The 23,734-nt window shown below is 38.9% G+C and overlaps 1 protein-coding gene across 1 annotated transcript in view; it reads left to right on the top strand.

Annotated features, from left to right (window-relative positions):
* The window catches only part of C15H18orf63 (chromosome 15 C18orf63 homolog), a 29,271-nt gene extending 24,197 nt beyond the window's left edge, over positions 1-5,074 (top strand). The window contains exons 11-12 of the mRNA XM_061170470.1: positions 3,832-4,827; positions 5,018-5,074. Of these exons, the coding sequence (XP_061026453.1) occupies positions 3,832-4,827; positions 5,018-5,074 (1,053 nt within the window). The remainder of the gene's footprint in view (positions 1-3,831; positions 4,828-5,017) is intronic.
* The last annotated feature ends 18,660 nt before the right edge of the window (positions 5,075-23,734 follow it).

Raw genomic sequence — 23,734 nt, 5'->3', positions numbered from 1 at the left:
CTATAATTGATTTCAACTTAGTTCTTGACCTGTTTTTTCATCAAATGGAAAAAATTCAATCTAGACATTTTAAGGTGATTCAGCCGCTTCTGACAAAACATCTTTTTGAGGTAGAATTTCATTCAAATTTAAGAATCATTCTCCCCGTGATAGCATCTTCGTACAGGGGAAAGCCTACATAGGGTGAGGGCATTTGGTGTGTTTGCCTCAAATGGTCCACATCAGGAGAATGAATGCCCTAAGCTCTGTTTCCAGACACCTGCAAAGCTGGTGAGTGGACACTTGGCTTCTGCTAACACTGCAACTGAAAAACCAAAGGCATTCATAAGTAAACTTTTCAGCAGAAACTACAGAAGTATGGCTTTACCTCACTCCTTTCTTCCAAATATTGTATGAGTGCATCTGACTGGTTGATCCTAAATCACATCCTGAACCCTAGCTGCAAAGGAGAAAATGTTCATTTTAGATTTCCAGGCTCTAGAAGGAATGCTAGAAGGAGGGTGGAATGGGTATTGAACACCAGTCCACTGTATCCGTCACATCCATCACACAGTCACAGCTGAGTAGTGGAGGGGAGAGGGCAGGCATTAACTTCTTGACTTGCATTAGTCTGATGTTGCTGGTCTCATATGGTATCTTGAGAAAGATGGTATACAAGGTGTTCTTCTAGCTCCTTTGTACAGATGGTCTTCCGAAGAACAGCTGTACCCCCTCTTGAATTTCTCTAGAGCTACATGTCAAACCCTGTTATGGGTAGAATTGTGCACCCCTCCCCCCCCAAAAATTGACATGTTGAAGTCCTAACCAGCAGTACCTCAGGATGTGGCCTTGTTTGAAATAGGGCTGTTACGGAAATGATTAGATACTGGCATATGTGGGCCCCTAATCCAATGTGACTGGTGTTCTTATATAAAGGGGAAATTTGGACACAGACTCATTTGCAGGGAGAATGCCATGTAAATATGAAATGGCCATCTCCAAGTCAAGGGAAGAGGCCTAGAACATATCCTTTTCTCATGGCCCCAATTCTGCCAGCACCTTTATTTTGGACTTCTCACCTCCAGAACTTTGAGGCAATACATTTCTGTTGTTTAAGCCACCCAGTTTGTGGGGGCTTTGTTATAGCAGCCCTATCAAACAATACAAACCCCTTCTTGATGCGTGCTTTTTCACTCAGCCTAGCAATCTACTGGCGTTATAAACCATTCCTCAGTTAGCTTCTGCATCACTTCACTCAGGGTCATGAAAGCTGGCTAGGTCCTCTTCTGTGCCCTCTGCAAATTATGAGGAAGTAAAGAGAGGTGTCTTCTTGCCTTACTGACATGGATAAGACTCAGGCTTGAGAAATCTACAGACAAAAGTGAACCCAGTCACCTACTTTGAGCATCACCCAAACCTTACCCAGGACTTTATTGGGGACTTCCCACTTCTCCCATGAATAGCCATGGTGGGAGAAGGAGCATTGTTCTCTGTGGTGACTTTGTATTATGTCAACTTGAGTACGCTGTAGGTACGTGTCCTTGAATTCCTTCCTACATCGTTCTGGCTTAGGGTGGCACGTGATTGGGAAGGTGGAGGCGAAGCAAGAGCTACGTTCACACAGAGAAAGTCTGTGTGAGGCCAGTATTGCAGCTCAGCCTCATCGGGATAAGCTATGGCAGCTTGTTGATGTGGAGCAGAAGTTGGGCCATAGGTCCATCTGCCCTGACCACATCTCCTCCTTCAGCTCTCTAAATCCTGTGTCGGGTTTGTATGCATCTCCATTGCCAAGTGCACCAGCCCTTTTGTAGGTCACCTGTACTATGATGTCAGAGGCTTGAAGTTGGTAAGAGACCAACTGCTCTCTGACATCTACTCCATTTTTCAAGGTGGCCACAAGGTCACCCAGCCACATGCCCTTCTGACCAGTGACAACTCTTCTATTGCAGTATGGGGTCTATGTTCCCTCCCTTTGGGTCTGGGCAGGCCTGTGATAGAAGTGATGCTACATGACTTCAAGACTAGGTCATTAAAAGAAAAACAGTTTCTACCTGTCTCTTGGGACGGTTGCTTTGCCACGTGTGAGGAATCCCAGTCTACATGAAGAGGCTACCTGTAGGTACTCCAGCTGACAACCAGTGTCGATCATCACACATGTGAGTGAGGAAGTGATTCCAGCCCCAGAGTCATCTAACCACAACTGCCTGAGAGACTCTTAGCTAAACCATGTCAAATCCCAGAATCAAAAAATAAATAAAAATTTTTTTAAAAATCCCAGAATCATTAAAGATAAAACATAATTATTTTTGTTTAAAGCCACTAAGTTTTGGTGTGATTTGCCTAATAAGTAACTGGATCACTCACTTTTCCTCTGCCTGTTCACAACTCTTATCTCCTAAAATTCTGTCCTACTGTCCTCCCAACTATATTTAACAACTGAATCTCCAGTAAGGGAGAGAAAAACCAATTGTTCTGGTTTGAATATTGTTCCAGATTGTTTTTTTAAATTTTACTTCAAGTTGTGAATCTATGTGTTTTTTATGTCAGAGGGTGAGAAAAGAACTCTGTGTTGAGTGTTTCAGATTATTGTCACATGTCTCTCTTTTACAGACACTAAGACTTAATAGGTATGTATTTTAAAAGACTATAAGCACTTCCCAGCAACAGATGAATAGATAAACAAAATGTGGTATATACATACAATGGAATATTATTCAGCCATAAAAATGAATGAAATTCTGACACGTGCTACAACATGGATGAACCTTGAAAAGCTAAATGAAATAAGCCAGACACAAAAAGACAAATATTGTGATTCCACTTACATGGAATACTTAGAGTGGGCAAATTCATGGAGACAGAAAGGAGAATGGTGGTGACCAGAGCTGTGAGGAGAAGGAAACGAGTTATTGCTTAAAGACTATGAAGTTCTTGTTTGGGATAAAGATAAAGTTTTGGAAATAGTGGTGATGATTACACAACAGAAGTACAGTGGGGAATGTACTTAATGCCACTGAATTGTATGCTTAAAAATGGATAAAATGGTATATTTCATGCTTTATATTTTTTTACAATTTTTTAAGAAGACTCTGAACACTTGTTTCTCTTTGATGTATCTGACAAGTCAGTTTGACGAGTACTTGCTGAATTGCTTCCAGGTACCAGGCACTCTAGTAGGCAATGAGACTGCAAAATGATTAAGACACAGTCACTGCCCTATACTCAAAATCCTACTTGTTCTGAAAGGCGTAGTGTAGATGCAACCACCTCCTCCATTAATTTAATTTCTTGAGTAAGTGTTTTGTTAGTAACTGTGTGAAATATTTAAGAATGTGAAGGATGTAAGAATAAGTAACTCATAGTTCCTACCCTCAAAGAATCTAGTATCTACTTAGGGAGACTGAACATGCACACTAAAAGATAAGAGCATTACCTTGTCCTATTTTTTTGGTGACAAATAAATAGTAACTGATAGAAGATCCTTGGGAAGTTGAGAGGGAAAAAATGGAGAGAAGAGGGAAAGACATTCTGAGAGAGACAGCAGAAGGAGCACGTTTGGAGGACGATGGTAGCAGCTAAGGGTATAGTTTTTACAGTTGATTTATATACAATTTAGAATATAACTTCATCTTAAAATATTATCTTGAAAGGATGGTATCTAAAGAAGGATACAAATCATAAGAAATATACACATGTCCTCACTAAGGCTCATTTGTTTTTTGTTTTTCTTTACCTGTTCTGTGTATTGTAGTGTTACTTTTTATCCTTATTTTGATGATATCTTATATCTTATTTCTTTTCCATTAAGGACATTATTACATTTTCTAAATTTCCTAATCTTTATCCTTTCAGGAAAACAAAGTCAAGCCGCCTAATCTAACCACTAAACAAAAGTTCAGGTCCTCTCTGGCTAGGGCCCCTTCCACAAGACCCGCCCAGGCTCAAAGTATTCCACTTCATTCAGTAGCCACGGACCACGAGGTGGAGCTTCCGGTCAGCCAGCCGAAGCCCTATGTGTCCTCAACTCCGCACCTCCAGCCAGAATCCGTTCAGAGCAGAAAGAAGTCCCTTCCTGACAAGGCAGCACAAGTACATCTGGAAGTACCAAAGCTCAACAGAGGAAATAAGCAAGTTCAAGACACAGAGTTTAGCTCCCAACATAATATTGCCCCTAAATTCATACCAGTTTTCAAAAATCGACAATTACAGATAAACAAAAATATCTTTGAACCTGACAACCTGAAAAGAAAACATGTTACAGAATCTAAGTTGCTTTCACTTAGAACTAGTGTGATCCAGGATGATAAACTGAATTTAGATCCAGCTAGTAAAAAAAGATCTAATCGCAGCATTCAGATGAAGACTTCTAGATCTCTGCAAGAAAAAAACACTGAGTCCTTTGAAAATATGACAGAAAATCCCCCTTCTAGTGGAAAATTATCAGTCATGAGTTTAAGTAAAAGTAAACAGCTATCTAATAGTTCAGTATTTCGGATGTCAAATAACAAGTTAGGGGTAATAAAAAGTGCTGTTGACTTCCAAGTGAATGAAAAAGAAAATTTGACAAGCAAATACATAACACAAATTTTCAGGAAAGGCCACGAGTCACTAAAAGTGAAAAGACCACCACACATTTTTGAATCAGACACAGAAACAGAAGATTCCCAACTGCTGCAGCAACAATCAGTTGATCAAACTAAAGAAGCTGATGTAAGTGACCACCGATTAATAGTAAGCAGAACAGCCCACAAGTCTAAAAGGAAATTATGTCAGGACTCTTCAGAAACTTCAAAGAAGCCTCACTCCAATACTATCCATTATGGACAATCCAGTTCTTCTAAGAACCAGGTAAAAAACCTAAAAACAATTTTAATCTGGGGATATTGACCATGTGATAGACCTTTAAAACCCCTAAATAAAGATTTAAATGATTTGCCCAAGATCATCTAGAAACACATTAAGAAACAGAATATCTAACACAACTGCAAGTATATACAGTTAATTTATAACAAAATGTGATTCTTTAATCTGGTTACAGATACATAACTTGGACAAATCAAAACCTAAGAAATCTCTCATCATTCCTAAAGCTTAGGACATGGATGTGAAAGAAGGAAATATCCACCAGGTAACTTAGGTGATATCTTCTGATTGATTGATTGATTGATTGATTATTATTTGGCTGTGTTGGGTCTTTGTTGCTGCGTGCAGGCTTTCTCTAGTTGCGGTGAGCGGGGGCTACTCTTCGTTGCGGTGTGCGGGCTTCTCATTGCGGTGGCTTCTCTTACTGCGGAGCACGGGCTCTAGGCGAGCAGGCTTAAGTAGTTGTTGCGTGCAGGCTCAGTAGTTGTGGCTTGCGGGCTTAGTTGCTCCACCACATGTGGGATCTTCCCAGACAAGGGATCAAACCCTTGTCCCCTGCATTGGCAGGTGTATTCTTAAACACTGCGCCACCAGGGAAGTCCCTGATTTATTTTTTATTACATTAACAAAATAGGAATTACCAAGTTTAGGGATCCCCTATCTCATGTACCAAAGGAGCTACTTTTAATTCCTTGAAGCCTTAAAATCAGCAAGGAAATAGTAAATGGTGGGGACAGTACAATCCTTGACTAAGGACTGTACACAGCAACTGTAACGTGTTGTAAAGGCCCCTAAAGAGGGATGAGGTAGAGAGAGGTCCCATCACTGGCTCCCACCCACTCTGTTCTGGGGTCTTTGCAGGCTAAGAACAAGACGCGGCGCAGACTGCCTAAAGATACAAGATTTCATAGCCATTAGAACACCTACCTTTTGGACTCTTACCCAAGATAATTAACCTTAAATAATGTTTCAGAAGTTAATCATTAAGTTCAAGTTTACTCCAAAAAATTTTGCAGTGCTCGCTAAAGTTAAACTTGAGATTTAGCTGATAAGACTGAGTCCACAGCACTGAAATCACAAAACCATGCATCTGGAAATTGCATTTTATTCCGTTCTGCCATCTGTTTAATCTAACAAACATATTACTAAAATACCCACAAATACTTTTTTGCATAGAACTGTTGGAATATTTTCAATTCGAATTTATTATGAACAAACTACAAAGCATTTTCTTATTTTATTTTCCAAATGCTATTTATTTCTATAATTAATAGAGTTTTCAGCCTGATTTGAATTACCAAAAGATACTTAAATCTATTTTCATACATTTTATAATGTTAAGTTTCATGTAGTTTTTGATGGCTTACTATATGCAGTCAGTAGGTGGTTGAGGAAAAAATGTATGTGCTAGAATGCCTTAAAATATTTTATTTTCATTTTTAAAAATAAATGAAATCTACTCTAGATTTCATATTGTTTTAGAAATATAGCACTTTCCCACTTTGAATTACTTAAGACCTAACACAGTTTTTAACACAATTAAAACATCTGTCCATCAGCTAGAAAGAATAACATAATGAGAAAAATCATAGGATATCATAATAGAAAAGAATTTCCCCCAAATATAAATTAATATATACCCCTCTAAAATTGTTAAATAATACAAAACAATTTCAAGAAAAAAGTAAACAAAAACAAAAAACCACGTGCAATTCCTCTTTGCAGAGATAACCACTCTGAACAGTGGACGGACACACACACACTCCTGTGAACATGGAATCAGGCTCCATACGCTGCTGTGGAAACTCTTTCATCACTCAACAGGTTTTTTCATGGTTGGATAGTGTTCCATTGCAATGTGGATATCCTGTATTTAACTGTCCCTACTGATTGACATTTAAGTTGTTCACAACCTTTCACTATAACAACGTCATATTATTAGTCTAGTACAGATCTTTGCAAAATGCCAGTTATATAGTAGCTGTGTTAGTTGGAAATATCTTTATTTTGCTTTTTTATTATTGAAATGTATTTGAATTCATTATTTTTACTGTTGAAACTTTCAAACCACACAACATGCATAGTATAAAAAACCTCTCAGTACCTATCACCCTGCTTCAACAATTATTAATATTTTGCCACTCTGTTTTATCTATTTCTCACAGATACACTTTTTTTCCTATACTATTTTAAAGCAAATTCAATATGTCGTATAGTTTTATCCATAAATACTTTAGTGTGTATCTCTTACAGATAAGGTATAGCATATTTTTAAAGAAAAAAAAGAATGTGTATATATGCATTTAATTTTGGGGGTTTACCATATCTTCATTGATTCACTAACTTTCATTTTAGTGTAAATATGCAAACTAACAGGAAGCCCTCAATAAAAATAAAATCTATTTCACAGAAGAACTAGAGCCTTCAATCATATAATCAAAATATTGGAGGGAGATTTATTTGTTCAGCCTTATTTATTAAGCCTATGCTATGTGCCAGGTAGTAGGTTATACACTGGGTTACTGAAATAAGACTGCAATCAGCCATGTGGTCTATTCTCCAGCAAACCCATTCTGGGTGCCTGGCAAAGACATAGGAGTATAAATGTATTGAAACAAATGTCAACAATGATATTTGGTCCATATTACAAATAAATTATCTAATATATAAAAAGAGGGAAACAGAAATGGAGCTTCTCTCCTAACTAGTATTATTCTGGCTTTCAAACATTTTAGATATTTGATTTGCAAAATGTGATATAATTGTTGTGGTAAGATATTTAAAGAAACCAAAATCCTCATAAATATTTCACTGAAATAATCCTTCATTAAAAAATAGCCAGCAGAGAGTCAAGTGTAAGTTGAACTTAGATTTTTTTAGTGTGACTTACTGCTTTTGCTACTTCACTAAACCACTGCAATTAAAGGCAAAAATGAATACAAACGTTACTTCAAAATTGTAAATATAATTCTTGTTCTTGAAATTGTGCCCTATTAATTTACTGTATACCTTTACTGAAAAAGTTTCTATTTTCCAGAATTATCTCTATTTTATAATTATTTTACCATTTTCATAAGGAACTACATCTGGTTGAAAGCCTATTTTGAGTGTGCCTTTCTCATTCTGAAACTAGTATGATAGATAACTAGTAGACTGCAGTAAAAAACAGTATGTCACTTTGTTTGTGAGGGCGTGGTGAAAATATTTGTTTATGAAGGTGCTGTTAATAAGGATATATATTTGGTCACTTGGTCAGTCGACCATAGCCTGCACTCATTCTTGAAACCAGTCTTCCTCCTGCTCTGTGTAGCTTTCGGCTGCCTTCCTGCTACTGTCCAGTTATCATGTCTCAGGTAATAAAAACTTATTTTACTGTTAGACTTAGCAAAATAATTTAAAAAGATAAATCCAATGCTTAAGTAGAGTGTAGTATCTTCCAATTCTTTATATAAATAATCTTGATAGCCCCTCCTCCACTCCATTAGTGTCTAAAACTTAGAATTTTTAGGAAAGCACTTCTTGAGATAAATATTAACTTATATGGCAAAGCCTGCTTATGTTAGAATCAGTCTATTTTCTGGTATAAAGTACGTTTATTTTTCATCTTACAATATTTATCCTAATGAAAATTTACCAAAAAATATGTATACACATATAACATATAAAGACATATACATATATATGTGTGTGTGTGTATATATATATATATATATAATTTACTGCAAAGATAAATTGTTTGATTGATTGATTATTTACTACTCCATGTTCAGAGACGAGAGTCCAGACCAAACTGTTGTGCTCAAATTCACTGGAGAAATCAATGAAGATTTTGGTTTATTTTAAAGAAGATTTTGGTTGCTTGTTTTAATTTATATGCATTGTGGAATACCCCTTACCCTGCCCCCAAATCATTCTTCACATTCCAATTGTATGTCAGTTTTAGAACCATTACAATTTTAAAACCATAAACAAATGATTTTCTTTGCCTATGTATAGATCAGCCATTGCATTTAAAAACCGAGTATGCTGAAATTAATGCTAAAAATCACCTTCATAGAAATGTAAAACTTTTTTTGTACCTTTCATATTTTAAATTTCACAGTATTTGTTGTTTACTGTGTTACTATTTATTTTTATTTATATTTTATTAGATATTACTATAATTATTATACATTATTATATATTATTTATATTTTATTTGTTGCTTACATAGCAAATAAGTAAAAAATACGGGTTAGTCAATGATTAGCTTTTATCTGACTAACCAGTTCACTAACCAGTTCTTGTTCTCTTTTTCAAATTGCTCATCATCTGCTGTTATGCTGGAACTGACAATGTATTGGGTATTTATTGATACTTAAGAATGGTCAGTATTGATAAATGCTTAAAGATGTCATGGTCATTATCTATTGATGCTTAAAATATTTATGCTGTATCCTACATAGTGTCATAGTGTCTTATTTTTAATTAAAAAAACTTTCAAATAGGTATATTTTTCTATGTCAGAGTGACTATATAAGAATGGAAAGGCTTAGATAAATTACAAATTCTTTTACCTCTGTGGTTCCATTTCTTCACATGCATTTGCTGCTGGACCCACGTAAACTATTTTAGGTTCTCACCACTTTACAGAACCTTTATTCTCAAAGTCTTTCATTCTTTCATACAACAGACATTTATTTAGTATTTGGCATGTGTCAAGAGCTATTGTAGATGCTTGGGATATATCAGCGAACACTGGCAGGGGGAGACAGACAATAAACATAACAAGTAAATTATATAATGTATTAGAAAGTGACAAGTGTAGGACAAAAGAAAAATAGAGCAAAGTAAAAATAGAGACATGGTTTAGGTAGGCTTCCTTGAGCAAAGACATGCAGGAGGAGAGGGAGTTAGCCACATGGATATCTGAAGGATGAGCTCTCCAGGTGTAAGGAACAGCCTATATGTTCAGGGAGACATCAGGGAGCCCAGAGTGGCTAGAGTTAAATGGGCTGGAGAGAAGAAGCCAGGAGATATGACCTGATCAAGAACACATACTTTTACCCTGAGTGAAATGGAGTTGGGACCAGAGGGGTGACACATCTGACTTAGATTTCAACAGCATCATTCTGACTGCTGTGTTTAGACTAGACTGGGGTAGAGGAGAGTTCAGGAGAAGAAACAGGGAGACCTGCTGAGAGGCTGTTGCAGGAATCCAGGCAAAGATGAAAGTGGCTGGTAGCAGAGGAGGAGATGAGAAGTGGCTGACTCTGGTTATGTTGTGAAGGCTGAGGTCCACAGGATTAGGAATGTGAGGGAAAGAGGTGCTGAGAAGGGCTCCAGGGCTTTTGGCTTGATCACTTGGGAGGATGGAACTGTTATCAACTGAGATGAAAAGGAGCAGGCTTTGGAGTAAGAGGAGGACTGGGGATTGACCATTTCACAGCATGGAGGTCATTGATGACGCTGATAAACAATTTCTGTGTCATGATGGAGGTGAAAGGCTGACTGGGTGAGTGTAAGAGAGAAGGGGGGCACGGGGGCATTGGAAATCATGAGTGTAGACTGCTCACTTGAGAATAGTCACCGGTGGACTTTTCTAACTCATTTTCAATTACTCCTTAACAATATTATCCTGTGATTACCCCTTTCTTGAAACACTGTTCTCCCATGGCCTCTGTAATCTTACATCTCTGGACACAATTTTTCTGTTTCCTTTACTCACTGGCATTGAATACCCCAGAGACCTTGAAGGATAAACAGTGGTTATGCCTGACACATTTGGGACACGGGAGGAACAGTAAGAAGGACATTCCAAAGAGAAGAACTAAAACGAACAAAGGCCCGATGAGGTTACATGTGTTTAAGGAACAGTGAATACTGATTCTGGTGTGGTCAGCATATGCTTCATACAGGGACCAGAATGAGTGTAGACTGGGCCACGGTGGTCAAGGAGAGTTTTAGGCATGTAGAAATCATCTGGAGACTATTCCAGAAACCTAATCCAAGGAGCAGAGAATGGAGAATAAGACAGTACTAACAGACCTAGAAATGGCTGGTCAGGGAAACTGGCTGTGGATGGCACATGCTGGAGAGGTAGGCTCAGAGATGAAGCTGGATTTTCAAACTTGACTAATGCAAGAAGAGCATTCGCCTTTAAAAATACAGAAATGAAGGAGTGGTAGGGAAGACATAACAGGAAGATGACTGATTCCGTCCATCATAAACTGGGTTGGACTGAATCAGTAGACAACTAGATTAAAATTCAGGACATGGTATCGTCTGGGGAGTCCACATAGAAATGTTAGTTGAAGGCATGTGTGAGCGTGTAAGCAGCTAAGAGAAGAACACAAATGACAATTTTGAGGACAGGATATCGACGCATAAGGAATGGGGGAGTGGGAGAAGGTGCAGAGAAAAGCAGTCGGGATAAGGTCAGAAAGCAGAGGTGTGGAGTCCCAGAGCCAAGGAAAAGGAGGGTGTGTGGTGGCAACATTGGTGTCAGTAAAAGCCCAGGAGAAGGAGGCCTGAGAGGCAGAAGGCTTCGGTCTCAGAGGTCCCTAGTGGCTGCTGCGGTTCAAAGGTGAAGCACAGAGGATGGTCAGGTGTGCAGGAAGCAAGTGCTGGAGTTTTCTGTGAGAAGTTCGGCTGTGAAGGGAGGACGGTCATTGGAAGAGATGGCAAGATCAAAGGAACATTTGTGATCTGAAACAAAAGTACAAACACTTCAAAATAACCAGAAAAAAAAAAGAAACGCTGAGAATATAACAAACTAATAGGATTTTTCAATTTTAAGCTTTTCATCTATGATTTGTAAAATTTCTGAAAACTGCTACCACTAAATATTAACAGAAAGCTCATAAACAGTTGATCATCTTAGTTTATCAGCTTGTGTTTTTAAGAATGCTCATGATTGATTTTTTTTAATATTACATGTATCTTTCATATGTTTTCTGCCAGTGAAACTTTTCCTAGTTTCTACAAAAAGTAAAATGCATTAATGTTTTATTGTATTCCACAGAGATCATCCTTGCTACTTTATATTATTAAATTTCTGAATTTAAATATTCAAGGAATGTTTTACTGTTAACATTCAAAGATGAAAGAAATTATGTATAGTATGCAAGTAAAATTTTAATATTTTGTTCCACTAGCTTTTTTCCAGAGGATCAATAGGAATTATTTACACTTGGTAGCCTACATTCCTGTATAAAAAGCAGAAATCTGCAGTCATATTCAAGGAGAAATCTGGCAAAACATAATGCGCTCTGTGGTTTATTATATATGTACTTATCTGATCATTAAAATAGTTTTGGAATAAAATATTTAAATCTCTGAAGAACATGAGTTAAGCTGCTTTAAAATAAAATCCTGGGTCTGCATGTAGAGGGAACATATGTCAGTATAATCATTTAGCTAAGATGTATGACATAATGGAATTTTATAAACATGCTGTTTCAACCATTATAAGGTTTTATTGCTAAGAGTAAAGATTTTATATAAATTGTCTTTTTCAAATTCATTTCTAGCCCTGCTCCTTACCAATACTGCCATACTGAAAAAAAGAAATAAATATGGGACTTTTATGAAGCAAAGACAGCCTCACTACCCTCATTTCCCTTTGGTTCTCAACTTGGTAAATGCTTGTTTTAGTCTGAATCAGAATTTGAAAACTAGCTTCCTTTCTGGAGTTCCTGTTTTTGATAATGGCAAGCTAGGTTATTCAAACTAACCCTCTCATGGAAAGCAACTAATAATGCTGGATGAATTTTTTAAAGTTCATGAAAACATCCAAGAACCAAAATGACATAAGGAATTACAGTCTAAACACTAAGAAAAAACCAGAAAGGTAAACAGAGTATTCAAAAGCACTTTTGCTTATAAGATATATGATAATCCAGAGCTGAAACTAAGCTGTTTTGATGCCGTTGAGGAGTGAGGGGAGCAGAAATGTAAAAGTCCAGAGCCTGCAAAGACGCAAAGCCTAACTGGAAGTGCCCACCACACCCTGCAGCACACACACTTTGCCGGGATCCTGAAGCCTGTGCCCGTGGCAAAGGTAAGCCGCCAGTAACTAGCTCCATTCTCTTCGCCTCCAGCAGGCCACCAGGGTGCACCGCCTTAGTGGGAGAGGAGTAGGCAGGAAAACATCCCTGTAAAGGGGCCCCCAGTGGATTTCTGCCCAAATTTATATCACCAGGGTGAGCCAAGAAACCTCAAACCAAGAATTTAGTTTAATATCAGAAATATAAAATTATCAGAAATACCAAAACCTTTAGGGAGAAAACTAAACTTTATTGAATTATATTAAAGAATATCCAAGTAAATGGAGAACTGTCATGTTCATAGATTGGAACTCAATAATGGAAAGATTGAATGCGATTTTGTTCCAAATTTCAACATGTTTGTTTTAAAACTTGATAAGCTTATTGTAAAATTGATACGGGAATGCAAAGGCAAGAATAAACAAAGGCTCTTAGAGAAAAACAAGAAGGGAGAACTTGCTCTCCAGATAGCAAGATTTATACAGAGCTGTAATAATTAAAACAAAATGGGGGACCTCCCTGGTGGCACAGTGGTTAAGAATCTGCCTGCGAATGCAGGGGAAACGGGTTCGAGCCCTGGTCCGGGAAGATCCCACATGTGGCGGAGCAACTGAGCCCATGCGCCACAACTACTGAGCCTGTGCTCTAGAGCCCGTGCTCTAGAGCGCGCAAGCCACAACTACTGAGCCCTGCGCCCCTAGAGCCCGTGCTCCACAACAAGAGAAGCCACCGCAATGAGTAGCTCGCACACCGCAACGAAAGCAGCCCCCGCTCACTGCAACTAGAGAAAGCCCGCGCGCAGCAACGAAGATCCAACACAGCAAAACATAAATTAATTAATTTTTGAAAAAATAGCCAATATGGTATTGGTATTCAGATTAACAAACCACTGGAACAGAGTCCAGAAATGGGCCGATACATATACGATTTCATACTGTCACTGTTTATAACAGCTCAAACACAATCTAAGTGGCCATTATGAATCTTACAAACATAAAGAAGCAAGACGTGAATGAGCTTCCATTCATGCGTAGTCCAAAAACAGGACAAATTCAACCATCCTGTTTAAGGATGCATATGTAAGTGTTAAAATTATAAACAAAGGCAAGAAATTGTTTAAAAATCCAGTATAGTAGTGCCTCATGAGGGAGGGAAGGAATTATGACTGGGGCAGGTAGATGATAGGGATGGTAGGGAGGTCCTTCTGGAACAGTGGTAGTATTCATTTTACTTCTTGTCCTGGGTGCTAGTTATATAAGCATTGACTTTATAATTATTCATTAAACTGTACCTGTATGTTTATGCACTTTTCAATGTGTGGGTTATATTTCATGCGGTGTGTGTGTGTTTTATTTTGAGAAAAATAATACCAAAAAAAAAAAAAAAACCCTCACACAGTGTAGAAGCCTGAAGGGTCTTACCTTTGGGGCTGTAAGGTAGTAAAATGGGGCTGTAGTTCATAACAATTGCATTCTGACAGTTCTCTGAAGGATGGTGGACGCCCAAGGCTCTCAGAATGTAACAATGGCTTGAAAGCAGAATGAGGGGCTTTATGGGGGGTTGTGGGGATGTGCAGTGAGGGCAAAGGGCAACAGGAATGCAGCATGAATTGTGGGGTCACAAGGTTGTTTAGTCCTATGAGGCTCATGTTTTCCTGCCTAGAACGATGTGGGGTTAGGATACTTCTTCATGCTTTTCCATCCAGCAATTCAATTTCTAGAGGTTTATGCTGACAGAATCACTGGATAAGAAATCAACTATGTATATACATGGTTGCTAACATTGTTTTAGATGGTAAAAAAATTGGAAACACTACAGATACCCATCAAAACAGTATTGTGTCCTTATAATGGATCCCTACACACTATTAAAAACTATGCCCATGATAAGTGGAAATGCAAGTTGCAAAACTGTATGTGATATGAACTGATTTTTACTTTGTTAAGTGTGTGTAGTCATAGAAAATGGAGAAATACATGCTTAACTATTAAAAATAGTTTTCTTTGGAGAAAGGGTGAAATACAGGTGATTTTTGCTTTCTATTTTATACATGTCTGAATTGTTTGAATTTTTAAATAGGTGTTTTATAATGAAAAGATTTTTATTTTGGAATAAAAAATGTTTTATTGTCATTGAAGGCAGTATAAGTGATGCCGCCACCTGTAAAAAGGATTTCGTGGAACTAGTTTTCGTTAGACCTGCTAGGATGCAGCAGTTCACTTAGCATTTTCTTCCTTTGGAGGTGCTTGATGAGTTTGTTTTTGGATGGTAACAGACTGCAGTTAGAAGACTTGTAACATACATTGAACATTCTTTGTGTATCAGGCAACAGTCTAAATGCTTTACAGTAATAATTCATTTTCCTTCACAATAGTCCTTTACGGTACACACTGCTCTTGAGTCTTACAAGCACTTGCACGCTCATTTGCCCGAGGTACAAACCTTTCTTCAACTAGTCATTCTCAGTCTTTTCTCTCCTTCACTGCTCCCATGTAAACTCACCCCCTTTAGGAACATTTCTCATTTCACTCAGTGCATCTCAAGGTGGAGGGTGAGGGTTTAGAGGTGATGCATGGAGCTCATAATTTTGAAAAAGCCCTTCAAGGTCCAAGGTGTGTAGGAGGGGAGCTCCTTCCCCCTTCTCCTCTGTTTCCCTTGAAAATCACTCTTAACTGGTTTGGGCCAGCACCCAGAAGTCTTCCCAGTTTACTGCTCTGAGAACTATTTGAGAAACTAGTGTAAATAGTTATCGGCAGAAAGGCTAGTCTCCTCAGCGGTCACAATCAAGGCTTCCAGAGTCCAGCTGGTGTTAAGAGATTTCCCTGCTGACCTTACCCAGCCCATGCAATTGCTTTGTAGATGCTGAAGCCATAGGACTGCAGAGCCATCGATGCCCACCCGAGCCCATGCGCTCTACCACCTCAGAAGATCCCCACGTTCATAGAGCCTGCTTTGGCACCCCTATAAAAGGTAGTTAATGATTATCACCTAGGCTTTTATGGCATATCTATAAAACAAAGAACTTTTATATGTTATAAAATTGAGCAAGCTCTGTTTCCTAGAGCAATAAATACAGCCTGCCTTTTCTCTCCTAAAAACTAGTTTTAGTACTTTGTAAACTAAAGAAAGGCACGCTATATGTGGGGCTGCTGAGATGAAATGAAGTATTTTTAGTCATATTTTTCTTTAACCAGATTTACCACATTTCATTACCTTGCTGCCTACTATTGCTCTGCGGTTCCTAAGGAAATAACTAGATGAAATTGAGAATAAAAACAACATAAAGTAGCATATTCAATACCCCAGGTTGCATATACCCAATCAGGTTGCACAGTGATTAAATTCAGCTCTAGTTAACCTGATTTCAAATGCATTTCAATTCTGGGGGCTATAAGAAACAGAATGCTTGCTTTACATTATCACAGAATACTTATATTGAAACATACGGTGTTGAGTTTCCCTTCCATATAGGAACATTAACACACAACAGCTGGTTATTCTTTGAGAGATCACTGAGTATTGTATTTGCACTGTCAATGTGATGAAGATTTTATTTGGCCAAGGAGAGCATTAGCCCAACATTTCTAGCTGCTCCCCTCTCTACACATGCATACGACCTGTGGCATCTCCGCCCTGCTCTGTGCTCTAGGAAGGGGTATGGAGATCCATCTGGATGTTGGGGACCATGGCGTTTCTAACAGGCAGCTCTATTTAGACTTAGTCTCCCAAAACTTTTCAACTTCGGATGTATTATCTCGTTTGAAAAGAGGCCCCAAAGCATAGAGCATCTGCGTAACTCAGAAGGAAGAATTTTCAGACATTCAAAGTTGATTATATAACAAGGCTGTGTAATTTCTTCCTGGGAAGAGGAGAGTAGGATCCCTAAATCAAATTGGGTCACTTTTGCCTGGACTGGCTTTAATTAACTGGTAATTCTTCTGGAGAATATGGAGATAGACCAGATGTCCTCTCAAGGTTCCTTCAAATCTGCCTGCTCTTTGCTGAATGACAGAACATAAGATCAGAAAGAGATCTTGGTCCAATTCCTTCACGTGACAGTGGGGGAACCGAGGTACAAGGTGTAAATGTAGTTCACATTATTATTAAAATTATGAGGAAAAAATAATTATGTTGCTTTCTAGTCCCATCTTGCTCTTAAAAAAAAAAACCAAAACAGAACTTCTCATTGTGAAAAATACCATAGATTCAAAAGAGCTTATAAAGTATATATGTGCAATTCAGTACCTCAGAAGCTTCCTAAGTGCCTCTTCCCGATCTCATTCACTTCCTGCTCCCAGAGAAGTAACTATGCTCTTGAATGGTTTGTTAATCATTCTCATGCTTTTCTTTCATTCAACATTGTTTTGAGGTTCAACCACATCAATGCTCTAGTGTTTGCTTATTCATTTTTTTTTTCTATATACTATCTCACTGTTTGAACGTACCATCATTTATCCATTCTACTGTTGATGAACTTTGGACTGTTTTCAGTTGGCATTTTTGTTTGTTTGTTTTGATTTGTTTTGTGTGTGATTTGCATATGTACAAGTTTCTCAACTCTGGAGTTGATATATGAAGGGAGAGCCAATCATTGGAAAAGTGACGTTTGAGCTGAGTCCTGGAAGGAGGCAGTCATGTGAAGATGAGCAGAAGAATGTTCCAAGGAGAAGGAACAACATGCAAAGGTTCTAGGGTGAGAAGTCTTGGAATGCTAGAGGGAGAGCAAGAAGGCCCAAGTGACTAGAGCATTAGGAACCCGTGGGAGAGTGGTAAGAGGTGACATCTAAAAGGTAGCAGAAGCCAGATAATTTAGACATCGTGTCAAGGAAGATGCAATGGGAAGCTGATAATGAGGCCTCTTTGGGTGATGTGTGGAGAACAGGTTATAATAGGGACAAGACATAAGGCCTGGAGAGCAATGAAGAGGCTGCTGAGGTCATCCTGGCAAGGCATGGTGAAGGCTTAGATAAGAAAAGAGGTATTGGAGATGGACAGACTTGACTGAACTCAAATATTTTGGAGAGAGAGAGGTGGGTTGGATATGAAGGGTGAGAAAAAGAGAGCAATCTAGCTGGAATCCAACATTTTTACCTTGAAAAACAAGGTGACTAGTCATAGGAGTTACTGAGACACAGAGGGCTAGGGGAAGGACAGAGGTATTTTGGAGAGATGGAGAAAATAAATGTTTTTGTTTTGGCAATGTTAGGTTTGAGATGCCCAATAGACATCCAGGGGGAGTAGCCGGTAGGCAGTTAGATCTATGAATCTGTAGAAAGGTCTGGCCTGGAAAAGTAAGTTTGGAGTCATCAGCATATCCCTGGGATAGAGTAGGATTGCCCAGATAAGGGGAAGAAGGGAAGAGGGCCAAGATATAGCCCTGAAGTACCCCCAACAGTTTTTGGACAAGCTGAGGGAGGAGAGCCAGCAAAGGATGGGGAAGCAGGAAGAAAGCCATAAAGATGTTATGGAAGCCAAGAGATGAGACTGTTTCTGGAAGGAATGTTGCCAAAGGTCAGATAAGATGAGGACAGAGAAATGGACAGACAGACAAAGACAGACGGTGTCCTTGGAAAAAGCTTTTTTACCTGGGTGGGGGGATGATACCTGACCAGAGTGGGTGTAAGTGAACATGAGGTAAGGAAGTGGAGAGTGTGACCAAGATCGAATAAGGGGAATAGATCAATGAAGGGAAGGAAGAAAGAGGTGGGAGCTGGAGAGTGGTATCAGGTGGGAGGGGGGCTTTTGTTTGTTGAAGATGGAAGATGTGAGAACGTTTGCATGCTAATGGTAAGAATTCTCTAGAGAGAGAGAGATGCTGATGGCAGGGTGGCTATAGCAGGAGGGAGCCCTTAAGAAAGTCACAGAGGATCCAAACACAAGAGGAGGAGCAGACCTGTGATTCGAGCAGAGGTGCTCGCGAAGATTTATATTGAATATGCTCTTTATGGAGTAATTTTTAACAGAAAAAACTGGGAAACAACCTACATGCTCAACAATAGGAGACTCCTTTCTTAAAAGTTACAGCATAGAGGGGAGGAGTCAAGATGACGGTGTGGGAAGAGGCGGAGTTAGCGTCTCCCCACAACTAGGGTGCCTGCCGGCCGCTGGTAGGGGACTCTGACCCCCAAGGAGATGGGAGGAACCCCAAAGTGAACTGGTAGGTTGTAGGGGGACCAAGGGGGGAGGAGAAGTGGAGGCCAGACAAGATCAGCACCCCTGAGGCCAGGGAGATCAGGAGAGGCAGGTGGGAGGGGCTCTCTGGGAAGAGCAGGAGAGAGCCGAGGGCAATTGCCCTGCCAGCTGGGGCCCAGGGAGCATGCTGACCTCCCAGGCCGGACCCCTGCAATCCAAAGCCCCCTCCAGGCCGTCTGTGTCCTGTGGGCATAGGAGGGAGGCTGGGGAGATCAGGAGAGGCAGGCGGGAGGGGCCCTCCCAGACCGGAGGAGCAGGAGAGGAGAGGAGGGCGTTTGCCCTGCCCACTGGAGCCCAGGAAGACTGCTAGGCTCCCTGGTGAGGTCTCCTGCCCTTTGAGACCAGGGGTGGGGGGCACGCCTGGGCCCCTTCTGTTCCTTGAGCCTAAGCCCCACCCCCCACAGTCCCCAGGGCCTTTTCCAGCCCTGTGGGTTCTGAGCATTGGCTCCGCCCACCATCCAAACCCCACCCTTGCTTAGGTCCCACACTCCACAGCCAAGGCCTTCCCACCCCCATTTTCTTTTTCCTTTCCCGCCTCTTTTTTACTATTGTGGTACTGAGGTACCTTCCAGTTGTTGATTCATCTCTATTTTTATTTTTACATTCTTTCTAACATATCTGTTAGTTTCCTGGTCTAATTTTATTTTTTACTTTGTTATTTTGGGGTTTTTTTGCCACCCCACGCGGCTTGTGGGATGTTGATTTGCAAGCCCAGGGTTGGGGAGAAGCTCCTGCAGTGGGAGCTCCAAGTCCGAACCACTGGACTAACAGAGAACCTCAGACCCCAGGGAATATTCCTCAGAGTGAGGTCTCGTAGAGTTCCTCATCTCAACGCCAAGACCCAGCTCTACACAATAGCCTACAAACTCCAGTGTTGGAAGCCTCAGGCCAAACAACCAGTAAAACAAGAACACAATCCCACTCATTAAAAAAAAAAAAAAAAAGCAAAGATATATGTCACAGATGAAGAAGCAAGGTAAAAACCTACAAGACCAAATAAATGAAGAGGAAGTAGGCAATCTACCTGAAAAAGAATTCAGCGTAATGATAGTAAACATGATCCAGAATCTCAGAAATAGAATGGAAGCACAGATTGAGGAAATACAAGAAAAGTTTAACAAAGATCTAGAAGAACCAAAGAACAAACAAACAGAGATGAACAACACAATAACTGAAATGAAAAATACACTAGAAGGAATCAATAACAGAATAATGGAGGCAGAAGAACGAATAAGTGAGCTGGAAGAAAAAATGGTGGAAATAACTGCTGAGGAGCAGAATAAAGAAAAAAGAATGAAAAGAATTGAAAACAATCTCAGAGACCTCTGGGACAACACTAAACGCACCAACATTCAAATTACAGGGGTCTCAGAAGAAGAAGAGAAAAAGAAAGGGTCTGAGAAAATATCTGAAGAGATTATAGTGGAAGACTTCCTTAACATGGGAAAGGAAATAGTCACCCAAGTCCAGGAAGCACAGAGAGTCCCATACAGGATAAACCCTAGGAAAAACACACCAAGACACATATTAATCAAACTAACAAAAATTAAATTCAAAGAAAAAATATTAAAAGCAGCAAGGGAAAAACAAAAAATAACATACAAAGGAATCTCCATAAGGTTATCAGCTGATTTTTCAGTGGAAACTCTGCAGGCCAGAAGAGAGTGGCAGGATATACTTAAAGTGATGAAAGAGAAAAATCTACAACCAAGATTACTCTATCCAGCAAGGATCTCATTCAGATTCGATGGAGAAGTCAAAGCTTTTCAGACAAAAGCTAAGAGAATTCAGCACCACCAAACAAGCTTTACAACAAACCCTAAAGAAACTTCTCTAAGCGTAAACACAAGAGAAGAAAAAGACCCACAAAAACAAACCCAAAACAAGTAAGAAAATGGTAATAGGAACATACATATCGATAATAACCTTGAATGTAAATGGATTAAATGCCCCAACCAAAAGACACAGACTGGCTGAATGGATACAAAAACAAGACCCATCCATATATATGCTGTCTACAAGAGACCCACTTCAGACCTAGGGACACATACAGACTGAAAGTGGAGGGATGGAAAAAGATATTCCATGCAAATGGAAATCAAAAGAAATCTGGAGTAGCAATACTCATACCAGATGAAATAGACTTTAAAATAAAGACTGTTACAAGCAATAAGGAGGGACACTACATAATGATCAAAGGATCAATCCAAGAAGAAGATACAACAATTACGAATGTTTATGCACCCAACATAGGAGCACCTCAATACATAAGGAAATGCTAACAACCATGAAAGGAGAAATCCACAGTAACAGAGTAATAGTAGGGAACTTTTAACACCCCACTTTCACCAACGGACAGATCATCCAAACAGAAAATAAATAAGGAAACACATGCTTTAAATGACACAATAGACCAGATAGCTCTAATAGATATTTATGGAACATTCCATCCAAAAGTGGCAGAATACACTTTCTTCTCAAGTGCACATGGAACATTCTCCAGGATAGATCACATCTTGGGTCACAAATCAAGCCTTGGAAAATTTAAGAAAATTGAAATCATATCAAGCATCTTTTATGACCACAACGCTATGAGATTGGAAATCAATTACAGGAAGAAAACTGTAAAAAACACAAATACATGGAGGCTAAACAGTGTGCTGCTAAATAACCAAGAAATCACTGAAGAAATCAAAAAAGAAATTAAAAAATATAGAAACAAGTGACAACAAAAACACGATGACCCAAAACCTATGGGACACAGCAAAAGCAGTTCTAAGAGGGAAGTTTATAGCAATTCAATCTCACCTCAAGAAAAAAGAAAAATCTCAAATAAATAATCTAACCCTACACTTAAAACAACTAGAGAAAGAAGAACAAAGAAAACCCAAAGTCAGTGGAAGGAAAGAAATCATAAAGATCAGAGCAGAAATAAATGAAATAGAAATGAAGAAAACAATAGCAAAGATCAATAAAACTAAAAGCTAGTTCTTTGAGAAGATAAACAAACTTGACAAACCCTTAACCAGACTCATCAAGAAAAAAAAGGGAGAGGATGCAAATCAATAAAATTAGAAATGAAAAAGGAGAAATCACAACTGACACTGCAGAAATACAAAGGATTATAAGAGACTACTACAAACAACTATATGCCAATAAAATGGACAACTACGAAGAAATGGACAAATTCTTGGAAGGGTACAATTTTCCAAGACTGAACCAGGAAGAATTAGAAAATTTAAACAGACATATCACAAGTAATGAAATTGAAACTGTAATTAAAAATCTTCCAACAAACAAAAGTCCAGGACCAGATGGCTTCATAGGCGAATTCTATCAAACAGTTAGAGAAGAGCTAACACCGATCCTTCTCAAACTCTTCCAAAAAATTGCAGCGGGAGAAACACTCCCAAATTCATTCTACAAAGCCACCACCACCCTGATACCAAAACCAGAAAAAGATATCACAAAAAAAAGAAAATTATAGACCAATATCACTGATGAACATAGATGCAAAAATCCTGAACAAAATACTAGCAAACAGAATCCAACAGCACATTAAAAGGATCATACACCATGATCAAGTGGGATTTATCCCAGGGATGCAAGGATTCTTCAATATGCGCAAATCAATCAATGTGCTACACCACATTAACAACTTAAGGAATAAAAACCATATGATCATCTCAATAGATGCAGAAAAAGCTTTTGACAAAATTCAACACCCATTTATGATAAAAACTCTCCAGAAAATGGGCATAGAGGGAACCTACCTCAACATAATAAAGGCCATATATGACAAACCCACAGCGAGCATCATACTCAATGGTGAAAAACTGAAAGCATTTCCACTAGGGTCAGGAACAAGACAAGGATGTCCACTCTTGCCACTCTTATTCAACATAGTTTTGGAAGTCCTAGCCACAGCAGTCAGAGAAGAAAAAGAAAAGGAATACAAATTGGAAAAGAAGTAAAACTGTCACTATTTGCCAATGACATGATACTATATATAGAAAATCCTAAAGACACCACCAGAAAACTACTAGAACTAATCAATGAATTTGGTAAGGTTGCAGGATACAAAATTAATGCACAGAAATCTCTGGCATTCCTATACACCAACAACGAAAAATCAGAAAGAGATATTAAGGAAACACTCCCATTTACCATTGCAGCAAACAGAATAAAATACCTAGGAATAAACTTGCCTAAGGAGGGCTTAAGACTTGTACTCAGAAAACTATAAAACACTGATGAAAGAAATCAAAGATGACATAAACAGATGGAGAAATATACCATGTTCTTGGATTGGAAGAATCAATATTGTGAAAATGACTATACTACCCAAAGCAACCTACAGATTCAATGCAATCCCTATCAAACTACCAATGGCATTTTTCACAGAATTAGAACAAAAAATCTTACAATTTGTATGGAAACACAAAAGACTGAATAGCCAAAGCAATCTTGAGAAAGAAAAACGGAGTTGGAGGAATCAGGCTCCCCGACTTCAAACTATACCACACAGCTACAGTAATCAAGACAGTATGGTACTGGCACAAAAACAGAAATATAGATCAATGGTACAGGATAGAATGCCCAGAGATAAAACCCACGCACATATGGGCACCTAATTTATGACAAAGGAGGCAAGAACATACAATGGAGAAAAG

Source organism: Eubalaena glacialis, chromosome 15 (assembly GCF_028564815.1).
Source record: "Eubalaena glacialis isolate mEubGla1 chromosome 15, mEubGla1.1.hap2.+ XY, whole genome shotgun sequence".
NCBI lineage: Eukaryota > Metazoa > Chordata > Mammalia > Artiodactyla > Balaenidae > Eubalaena > Eubalaena glacialis.
Note: the sequence above shows the minus strand (reverse complement) of the source record. Positions and strands in the feature narration are given on the sequence as shown.